This window comes from Ranitomeya variabilis, chromosome 6, assembly GCF_051348905.1.
Source record: "Ranitomeya variabilis isolate aRanVar5 chromosome 6, aRanVar5.hap1, whole genome shotgun sequence".
Taxonomy (NCBI): Eukaryota; Metazoa; Chordata; class Amphibia; order Anura; family Dendrobatidae; genus Ranitomeya; species Ranitomeya variabilis.
The window spans coordinates 12884272-12896493 of record NC_135237.1 but is presented as its reverse complement, the minus strand read 5'-3'; the positions used below and the strand labels follow the sequence as shown (position 1 = coordinate 12896493).

At 42.5% G+C, this 12222-nt stretch overlaps 1 protein-coding gene across 1 annotated transcript in view; it reads left to right on the top strand.

The window, feature by feature from the left end:
* PTH1R (parathyroid hormone 1 receptor) overlaps positions 1 to 12222 on the top strand; it is a 247940-nt gene that overhangs the window by 209019 nt on the left and 26699 nt on the right. The window contains exons 5-7 of the mRNA XM_077267851.1: positions 1210 to 1304; positions 7085 to 7271; positions 7669 to 7822. Of these exons, the coding sequence (XP_077123966.1) occupies positions 1210 to 1304; positions 7085 to 7271; positions 7669 to 7822 (436 nt within the window). The remainder of the gene's footprint in view (positions 1 to 1209; positions 1305 to 7084; positions 7272 to 7668; positions 7823 to 12222) is intronic.

Sequence of the window (12222 nt, the reverse complement as noted above, 5' to 3'; positions counted from 1 at the left end):
GACAATAATCCAAAACACAAGGCCAAGTTGACTTGTCATTGGCTACAGCAGAACAAAGTGAAGGTTCTGGAGTGGCCATCTCAGTCTCCTGACCTCAATATCATTGAGCCACTCTGGGGAGGTCTCAAGCGCGCAGTTCATGCTAGACAGCCCAGAAATTTACAGGTACGGGAGGCTTTTTGAAAAGAAGAGTGGGCAGCTTTACCATCTGAGAAAATAAAGAACCTCATCCACAACGACCACAAAAGACTTCAAGCTGTCATCAATATTAGAGGGGGTAATACACAGTATTAAGAAATGGGGTATGTGAACTTATCATCAGGGTCATTTGGCTTTCTTCTGGCAACTCGACCATGCAGCCCATTTTTCTTCAAGTGCCTCCTTATTGTGCATCTTGAAACAGCCGCACCGCTAGTTTTCAGAGAGTCCAGTATTTCAGATGATGTTATTTGTGGGTTTTTCTTTGCATCCCGAACAGTTTCCCTGGAGTTGTCACAGGTCACAGGTGAGGATATTACCTTTAGTAGCCAGTCAAACCCATTTGTGTCAACTTCTGTGCATGTTATCAGGCCAAAATCACCAGGGGATGTGAACTTTTGATCAGGGTCATTTGGATGTTTTGGGTTGTCATTATGGTTTACAAAGAGAAAACACAGAAGTCTGACAATAAATGGCTTCACCCAACCACTAACCACGAGTGGAGAAAAGTGTTGGTGTTGTCATCCATATTCTCTGAAAAAAGGCCAAGAAGGCAAAAACGTTTGAGCACAACTGTACATCTTGAGGATAACAATACAAACTCCATAAAGAAAGCATGTCGATATGTTCATCTACCTAAAGGTTTGCACCAGTGTTTGGAAAAGAGCATCACCCGCCAGGACTATAACGTCACCTGGGACCTCCAGCTTCAATGTGTCTCACGTCCTACAGAAGCTCCTGTCTGCAGTTTGGGTTTCCTTGCTGCTCCTTGTTTCCATGAACCCCGTTGATTGTATCTATCTTCTTCCTCATTTCTCTTCTTCCATAATTGTCTTCTCCAGTGACATGGGAATTCGTCCTTCGAGGGCTCCTTCTTAGTTATGTTCTTTCTTAGTTCTCTTGGGATCTGCTGATACTTTGTAGCTCTGTTGTCCCCGGTGGCCCGGTTCTTCCTGGATGGACGCCTCTGTTATGTCTGTATTCTCCTGACGTTCTCTCTATTCATTGCAGGAAGTGTTTGATCGTCTTCACCTGATTTATACTGTGGGGTATTCAATCTCTCTGGGATCGTTGACAGTCGCTGTGCTCATTTTAGGCTACTTCAGGTGAGTGCTTCGCTCCTCTTCCTGACAGTTTTTGTTTATGTCGCTGATTGTTCCACTTGTCTTGATCAAATCTTCTAATTAGTGAATGTAATGATTAATGACATCCACAGGAAATGCTTGAAGATAAAATGTCAGGATGCTCCTTTTCCTGCCAGATTCTGTCCTTGAACTTAAGCTACAAGCTACATTTTATTTTGATGTTGGATAATGTTACTAATCATCAGTGAAATGTTATAGATGGACAATATCTACGGAGACTCTCTCTGGATAGTAACGTTCATCTTTCTCCCATTACATTAGTTACATTACTCATCGGGTTAAGGTTGGAGACATTGAAACGCACTTATCAATCCAGGTGACTGTTCAGAATAAACTCCTCTCTGTGCACATGAGGAATTATATCACTTCTACCCTGCATATTTCACCAGTTTCCTCTCTGCAGACTCTCTCTCTCTCTCTCATTTTCAGTTGTCTCTGGGCTAGTAGGTGTAGACTAGCTGCTATGATGTCTCCATACACAGCACACACAGACATGAGGAATTATATCACTTCTACCCTGCATATTTCACCAGTTTCTCCTCTGCAGACTGTCTCTCTAATCTTCAGTTGTCTCTGGGCTAGTAGGTGTAGACTAGCTGCTATGATGTCTCCATACATAGCACACACAGACATGAGGAATTATATCACTTCTACCCTGCATATTTCACCAGTTTCCCCTCTGCAGACTCTCTCTAATTTTAAGTTGTCTCTGGGCTAGTAGGTGTAGACTAGCTGCTATGATGTCTCCATACACAGCACACACAGACATGAGGGATTATATCACTTCTACCCTGCATATTTCACCAGTTTCCCCTCTGCAGACTCTCTCTCTCATTTTCAGTTGTCTCTGAGCTGGTAGGGGTAGACTAGCTGCTATGATGTCTCCATACACCGCACACACAGACATGAGGGATTATATCACTTCTGCCCTGTATATTTCACCAGTTTCCCATCTGCAGACTCTCTCTCTCATTTTCAGTTGTCTCTGGGCTGGTAGGTGTAGACTAGCTGCTATGATGTCTCCATACATAACACACACAGACATGAGGAATTATATCACTTCTACCCTGCATATTTCACCAGTTTCCCCTCTGCAGACTCTCTCTCTCATTTTCAGTTGTCTCTGAGCTGGTAGGGGTAGACTAGCTGCTATGATGTCTCCATACACCGCACACACAGACATGAGGGATTATATCACTTCTGCCCTGTATATTTCACCAGTTTCCCATCTGCAGACTCTCTCTCTCTCATTTTCAGTTGTCTCTGGGCTGGTAGGTGTAGACTAGCTGCTATGATGTCTCCATACATAGCACACACAGACATGAGGAATTTTATCACTTCTACCCTGCATATTTCACCAGCTTCCCCTCTGCAGACTGTCTCTCTAATTTTCAGTTGTCTCTGAGCTGGTAGGTGTAGACTAGCTGGTATGATGGCTCCTTACACAGCACACACAGACATGAGGGATTATATCACTTCTACCCTGCATATTTCACCAGTTTCCCCTCTGCAGACTCTCTCTCTCATTTTCAGTTGTCTCTGAGCTGGTAGGGGTAGACTAGCTGCTATGATGTCTCCATACACCGCACACACAGACATGAGGGATTATATTACTTCTGCCCTGTATATTTCACCAGTTTCCCATCTGCAGACTCTCTCTCTCATTTTCAGTTGTCTCTGGGCTGGTAGGTGTAGACTAGCTGCTATGATGTCTCCATACATAACACACACAGACATGAGGAATTATATCACTTCTACCCTGCATATTTCACCAGTTTCCCCTCTGCAGACTCTCTCTCTAGCTGCTATGATGTCTGCATACACAGCACACACAGATATGACGGATTCTTTTTCTCATGTCTCTATGAAACATATGAGCAAAAGCAGCTGCAGCAGCATGGAGGATAATGTACAGCATTACTGGGCAGTGTAGCTGTGAATCCAGCACTGAGCTGAGAAGCACTTATTTAAAAGCAGCAGAAACATAGAAAACATTCTACAGTAAGAGAGATGAGTAATTTGATTTGCACTGTCCTGGTCCATTGTCCACTCTGTCCTCATTGGCAGCTGGTGTTCACTTTTGTGCCGGGCATCCTGGGCATCTTTGGCACTTACGGGATTCTGTGACATCATGTTAGTTCCAGTCACGTGACATCACAACGTGTGCCACACCATGATATCATAATCTTGTAGGTCAATATAAGTGCCAGAAGACCCAAGGATGATGAATGCGAAACTGAGGACTGTCTGCTGGACCAGGGCAACACAACAGCAGTATTGAACAGTGTGTAGCCATAAATCCAGCAGTGTGGTGAGATAAAACACTTACTGGAAAAGCAGCAGCATATGGAAGACATTATACAACAGTACAGAGCAATGTAGCCCAGAATACAACACTTGGGTGAGATAAAACACTTAATAGAAAGCAGCAGCAGTATGGAGGACACTATACAGCAGACTTGAGAAGTGTAGCTGTGTATCCAGCACTGGGATGAGATAAAGACTTATGCACTTACTAGATATCTGCAGTGGCATAGATCACATTTATAGCAGTACTGAGCAGTGTAGCCATGAATACAGCAATGGGAGAAGATTGAACATTTACTAGTATAAAACTATTTCTGGCCATTACATAGATTACATAGATCTTCCGGTTCTGTCTCTAATTTTCAGTTATCTCTGAGTGGGTGGGAACAAGCAGCTGTGATGTCTCCCATACGCGGCACATGGAGCACGAGGGATTCCTGCTCTCCTGTCTCTATTAGTACATGTTCGGAAGCAGCAGAATGGAAGACATTGCACAGCATTACTGAGCAGTGTAGCTGTGAATACAGGGATGAGATAAAACACTTACTACAAACAGCAACATTATCTTGAAAATGAACATTTTTCTCTACTTTATGTATGCTGAATTTTCAGACGGTCCGGTCATAATACATCTATGGAGAGAATGAAATGTTTATTCGTTGCAAAGAGGAAAACAAAAGCTGGCCTTGTACTTGAAGAGAAACGTGCGTTGCATTCATGAATTAGATGATGAGATTGGTGATCGCAGCTCGGCAGGTCGCCATCGATAGCAAAGACGACAACATAAGATGGATGGGAGAAATAACGTACAACACTAATTCTTGAAGCTAAAAGAGAGCCAGGGAGCGCTGCTTGACTTCAAGGCTGGGGACGGCCGTCCATGACTAGGAATAGCCGCTCCTGTCCGTGGGTAGGGCAGCTCTGTAATGTTACAGTGAATGGAGCTAAGCTGCAGTACCGCACACGACCTGCACACTGCGGTGGTGCTGTGTACTAAGAAATCAGACGTTGTTAGTAATCCTCCACAATCCCCCTGTGACCAGATTATCAGAGACCCAACTGATGCCCAAGCTTCTATAACAGACAGAAGGGCCCTTATAATATTACTGCAGAGGGGCCCTTCTATCTGTGTCTGCCAGTGACTGCCATGCTTACACGGTATAATGGGGGCTGAGAATGCCCACCGGTGTCAGTGTACCCTGACCATAGAGTCGAGAATGCGGCCGGGGATGAGGTAGAGAGTGTTTATAGAAAATCCTGATCTAAAGCAGAAGCCGCAGCAAGAATTAGCAGCAATGAGACATCATTGGAGACAACTCTGCCGAGACAAGCGTGAATGCTGAAGAAGTAGGGAAAAAGGTTCAGCAGCAGGGAGGGGGGACACTGAGGAGCTGTCAATCAGGCAGTATGAGCAGAGGTTCAACAGCAGCAGGGAAGGGGGACACTGAGGAGATGTCAATCAGGCTGTATGAGCAGAGGTTCAACAGCAGCAGGGAAGGGGGACACTGAGGAGCTGTCAATAAGGCTGTATGAGCAGAGGTTCAACAGCAGCAGGGAAGGGGGACACTGAGGAGATGTCAATCAGGCTGTATGAGCAGAGGTTCAACAGCAGCAGGGAAGGGGGACACTGAGGAGCTGTCAATCAGGCTGTATGAGCAGAGGTTCAACAGCAGGGAAGGGGGACACTGAGGAGCTGTCAATCAGGCTGTATGAGCAGAGGTTCAACAGCAGCAGGGAAGGGGGACACTGAGGAGTTGTCAATCAGGCTGTATGAGCAGAGGTTCAACAGCAGCAGGGAGGGGGGACACTGAGGAGCTGTCAATCAGGCAGTATGAGCAGAGGTTCAACAGCAGCAGGGAAGGGGGACACTGAGGAGCTGTCAATCAGGCTGTATGAGCAGAGGTTCAACAACAGTAGGGAGGGGGGACACTGAGGAGCTGTCAAACAGGCTACATGAGCAGAGGTTCAGCAGCAGGGAGGAGGGACACTGAGGAGCTGTCAATCAGGCAGTATGAGCAGAGGTTCAACAGCAGTAGGGAGGGGGGACACTGAGGAGCTGTCAATCAGGCTGTATGAGCAGAGGTTCAACAGCAGCAGGGAAGGGGGACACTGAGGAGCTGTCAATCAGACTACATGAGCAGAGGTTCAGCAGCAGGGAGGAGGGACACTAAGGAACTGTAAATCAGGCTACATGAGCAGAGGTTCAGCAGCAGGGAGGAGGGACACTGAGGAATTGTGAATTAGACTATATAAGCAGATATTCAAGAGCAGGTAGGAGGGACACTGAAGAGCTGTCAATCAGGCAGTATGAGCAGAGGTTCAACAGCAGTAGGGAGGGGGGACACTGAGGAGCTGTCAATCAGGCTGCATGAGCAGAGGTTCAACAGCAGCAGGGAAGGGGGACACTGAGGAGCTATCAATCAGGCTACATGATCAGAGGTTCAGCAGCAGGGAGGTGTGACACTGAGTAGCTGTCAATCAGGCAGTATGAGCAGAGGTTCAACAGCAGTAGGGAGGAGGGACACTAAGGAACTGTAAATCAGGCTACATGAGCAGAGGTTCAGCAGCAGGGAGGAGGGACACTGAGGAATTGTGAATCAGGCTATATGAGCAGAGATTCAACAGCAGGGAGGAGGGACACGGAGGAGCTGTCAATCAGGCAGTATGAGCAGAGATTCAACAGCAGGGAGGAGGGACACGGAGGAGCTGTCAATCTGAATAGGAGGGGGATAATTTTATAACCGTCCTGATATGTATTTTCCAAGTCAGTACACCTGGTCAATGGGTGTAAGAGGTCAATGCAATAATCCATCCAATTTGTATTGTGAAATCAGGTGACAGATCCACAGTAAATTGCACAGACCCAATTTGCTGAATATTCTGAATAGTGTCTGCAGCATTACAGAGGTTTGTGTCATCTGCACATATAGAGAAAGTAGCGGAGCCGGGTAAGGCCTGCAGATGGATTACTGGTGGAGCTCGTATGCCGTACGTCTATTATTATTCATACCATGTAATGATGTAACTATACAGGATGTGATCGTGAACGTTTCCAGACAAGTCAGTGATCAGAGCAATATTGACTTAAATCATTAGTAGAATATTGAATGTGCAGAGATGGCGGCATTACTGTGCCGCGGCCACAACGCCATGTCAGCCTAATGAACCCCTCATCAGAGGAAGCATCCTTCACCTCTCGTTCCTCCACTTTACATTGCACATTTACATGAGCAGCTAATAGAAAGGCCCCTGGAGGGAAGGAATATAATTGGCCACTTATAACAGGCCGCGTTACCCTCTGGCGGTAATATTGTGCAATGGCCGAGACCAGATGACAACGTCTTCACCTTCTACACGGGAGAAAAAGCAAATAATCACAGGAGCTGATCAAATGTGCAAAAGTCCTAAGCCTCCTGGTGCTTGTGTCCCCGCAGGCGCCTGCACTGCACGAGGAACTACATCCACATGCACCTCTTCGTGTCCTTCATGCTGCGAGCCGTCAGTATCTTCGTGAAAGACGCCGTCCTCTATTCCGGAAATCCCTTCGAAGAAATGGAGCGTTTCTCAGAAACGGACTTGAAGTCGATGACGGAGGCTCCTCCAGCAGACAAGTCCCAGTTTGTAAGTGACACACGATAGGCTTTAGAATTTTTTTTAAATCCTATTTTTATAAGATATATATATATGGTGTCATTTATTTTGATGCCAAATTAACCTCTCAGCATGTGCAGAAAACTTATAGAAAACCCCGGCAGCAAAACCGCCAGGACATCCCCACCCAGCAGGGTTCACTCTTCCTAATGATTTTTTCCATCCTTTCATATTTTATATAAAATTACAATACAGTGATAAAGCAGAAAGTCTTATATTATTTGTAGCATTTTGTTTTCAGAAAACTTGCATCATTTCCACCGTTAAAAGAAAAATGTACATAGCAGTGATAGAGAATAGTATTAATGGCTGCGACCGAGGATGATGCCACAACGTGACGGCACTTCTGTCTCTTCTGTCTCTTCAGGTCGGCTGTAAAGTTACTGTCACTTTCTTCCTTTATTTTTTGGCCACCAACTACTACTGGATCCTCGTAGAAGGACTTTACCTCCATTGTCTCATATTTATGGCTTTTTTCTCAGATAAAAAATATCTCTGGGGATTCACACTTTTTGGATGGGGTGAGTTTCCTCTGTGTAACAATTTCCTGAACGATGGCTATAAATTTCCGTAAATACTTTTCCCTGCAAAATCAAGAAAGAACAGATTTAGAATCACTTTTACATTATGTTCAATATTGCACCTTTGCTGAGTCATTTGACTATATAACTACTATAATACTGCTCCTATATACAAGAATATAACTACTATAATACTGCTCCTATGTACAAGAATATAACTACTATAATACTGCTCCTATGTACAAGAATATAACTACTATAATACTGCCCCTATGTACAAGAATATAACTACTATAATACTGCTCCTATGTACAAGAATATAACTACTATAATACTGCTCCTATATACAAGAATATAACTACTATAATACTGCTCCTATGTACAAGAATATAACTACTATAATACTGCTCCTATGTACAAGAATATAACTACTATAATACTGCCCCTATGTACAAGAATATAACTACTATAATACTGCTCCTATGTACAAGAATATAACTACTATAATACTGCTCCTATGTACAAGAATATAACTACTATAATACTGCTCCTATGTACAAGAATATAACTACTATAATACTGCCCCTATGTACAAGAATATAACTACTATAATACTGCCCCTATGTACAAGAATATAACTACTATAATACTGCTCCTATGTACAAGAATATAACTACTATAATACTGCCCCTATGTACAAGAATATAACTACTATAATACTGCCCCCTATGTACAAGAATATAACTACTATAATACTGCCCCTATGTACAAGAATATAACTACTATAATACTGCTCTTATGTACAAGAACATAACTACTATAATACTGCCCCTATGTACAAGAATATAACTACTATAATACTGCCACTATGTACAAGAATATAACTACTATAATACTGCTCCTATGTACAAGAATATAACTACTATAATACTGCCCCTATGTACAAGAACATAACTACTATAATACTGCCCCTATGTACAAGAATATAACTACTATAATACTGCCACTATGTACAAGAATATAACTACTATAATACTGCTCCTATGTACAAGAATATAACTACTATAATACTGCCCCTATGTACAAGAATATAACTACTATAATACCGCCCCTATGTACAAGAATATAACTACTATAATACTGCTCCTATGTACAAGAATATAACTAATATAATACTGCTCCCTATGTACAAGAATATAACTACTATAATACTGTCTCCTATGTACAAGAATATAACTCCTATAATACTGCCCCCTATGTCCAAGAATATAACTACTATAATATTGCCCCTATATACAAGAATATAACTACTATAATACTGCCACTATGTACAAGAATATAACTACAATAATACTGCTCCTATGTACAAGAATATAACTACTATAATATTGCCCCTATGTACAAGAATATAACTATAATACTGCCCCTATGTACAAGAATATAACTACTATAATACTGCTCCTATGTACAAGAATATAACTACTATAATACTGCCCCTATGTACAAGAATATAACTACTATAATACTGCTCCTATGTACAAGAATATAACTACTATAATACTGCCCCTATATACAAGAATACAACTACTATAATACTGCTCCTATGTACAAGAATATAACTACTATAATACTGCAAAAATATGTACAAGAATATAACTACTATAATACTGCTCCTATGTACAAGAATACAACTACTATAATACTGCCCCTATGTACAAGAATATAACCACTATAATACTGCAAAAATATGTACAAGAATATAACTACTATAATACTGCTCCTATGTACAAGAATACAACTACTATAATACTGCCCTTATGTACAAGAATATAACTACTATAATACTGCCCCTATGTACAAGAATATAACTACTATAATACTGCCCTTATGTACAAGAATATAACTACTATAATACTGCCCCTATTTACAAGAATATAACTACTATAATACTTCCCCTATCTACAGGAATATAACTACTATAATACTGCCCCTATATACAAAAATACAACTACTATAATACTACTCCCTATATACAAGAATACAACTACTATAATACTGCCCGCTATGTACAAGAATATAACTACTATAATACTGCTCCCTATATACAAGAATATAACTACTATAATACTGCCCCTATGTACAAGAATATAACTACTATAATACTGCCCCTATGTACAAGAATATAACTACTATAATACTGCCCCTATGTACAAGAATATAACTACTATAATACTTCTCCCTATATACAAGAATATAACTACTATAATACTGCCCTCTATGTACAAGAATATAATTACTATAATACTGCTCCCTATATACAAGAATATAACTACTATAATACTGCCCCTATGTACAGGAATATAATTACTATAATACTTCTCCCTATATACAAGAATATAACTACTATAATACTGCCCCTATGTACAAGAATACAACTACTATAATACTACTCCCTATATACAAGAATATAACTACTATAATACTGCTCCTATGTACAAGAATATAACTACTATAATACTGCTCCTATGTACAATAATATAATTACTATAATACTACTCCTATGTACAAGAATATAACTACTATAATACTGCCCCCTATGTACAAGAATATAACTACTATAATACTGTGTCATGGTTCCCAATGGCAAGGGAACGTAAGAAACATATAAGTAACGAACGAGCTCTCGGGTGATGGAAACTCGAGTTGACCGTGAGCTAAATCTACCACACAACTAACAGTAGCCAGGGAGCATACCTACGGCTTCCTATATGCCACGCGCCAGCCGGAGGACTAACTACGCCTGGTAGAGGAAGAAACAGACCTGGCTTACCTCTAGGGAAATCCCCCAAAAGATGATAGCAGCCCCCCACATGTAATAACGGTGAATTAAGAGGAAAAGACATACACAGTATGGAAGTAGATTTAGCAAAGAGAGGTCCACTTACTAGATAGCAGAAGGATACAAAAGAGGACTTCACGGTCAACTGAAAACCCTTTCAAAAACCATCCTGAAATTACTTTAAGACTCCTGTGTCAACTCATGACACAGGAGTGGCAATTTCAGCCCGCAAGAGCTTCCAGCTACAGAGAATTACAAAAACTGCAAACTGGACAAAAGGTACAAAACAAAAGGACAAAGTCCACTTAGCTGATCAGCAGACTAGTAGCAGGAACATGCAACCGAAGGCTCTGGTTACAATGATGACCGGCAAGGAAATGACTGGAGAGCAAGGCTAAATAGGAAACTCCCAAACACTGATGGAAGCAGGTGAACAGAAGCAGCAAAGTGCAAACAAGTCACCAGTACCACCAGCAACCACCAGGGGAGCCCAACAAGCGGATACACAACAGTACCCTCCCCTTAAGGAGGGGGCACCGAACCCTCACAAGAACCGCCAGGGCGATCTGGATGAGCCCTATGAAAGGCACGAACCAAATCCGAGGCATGAACATCAGAGGCAGTTACCCAAGAATTATCTTCCTGACCATAGCCTTTCCATTTAACCAGATATTGAAGTCTCCGTCTGGAAATACGGGAGTCCAAGATCTTCTCTACGACGTACTCCAATTAACCCTCCACCAGCACAGGAGCAGGAGGTTCAGTAGAAGGAACCACCGGTACCTCATATCTCCGCAACAACGACCGATGGAACACATTATGGATAGCAAAAGATGCCGGGAGGTCCAAACGAAAGGAAACAGGGTTAAGAATCTCCAAAATCCTATAAGGACCGATGAACCGAGGCTTAAATTTGGGAGAAGAAACCCTCATAGGGACAAAACGGGAAGACAACCACACCAAGTCCCCAACGCGAAGGTGGGGACCAACACGACGACGACGGTTAGCAAACTGCTGAGTCCTCTCCTGGGACAATTCCAAATTATCCACCACTTGTCCCCAAATCCGATGCAACCGATCCACCACCGCATCCACTCCAGGACAATCCGAAGATTCAACCTGACCAGATGAAAAACGCGGATGAAACCCTGAATTGCAAAAGAAAGGAGAAACCAAAGTGGCAGAACTAGCCCGATTATTAAGAGCAAACTCCGCCAACGGCAGAAAGGCAACCCAATCATCCTGATCCGCAGACACAAAACACCTCAAATAAGTCTCCAAAGTTTGATTAGTTCGCTCCGTCTGGCCATTGGTCTGAGGATGGAAGGCAGACGAAAAAGACAAATCAATGCCCAACCTGGCACAGACTGCCCGCCAAAATCTAGACACGAACTGGGTACCCCTGTCAGAAACGATGTTTTCCGGAATACCATGCAAGCGAACCACATTTTGAAAAAACAGAGGGACCAACTCAGATGAGGAAGGCAACTTAGGCAATGGCACCAAATGAACCATTTTAGAAAAACGGTCACACACCACCCAGATGACAGACATCTTCTGA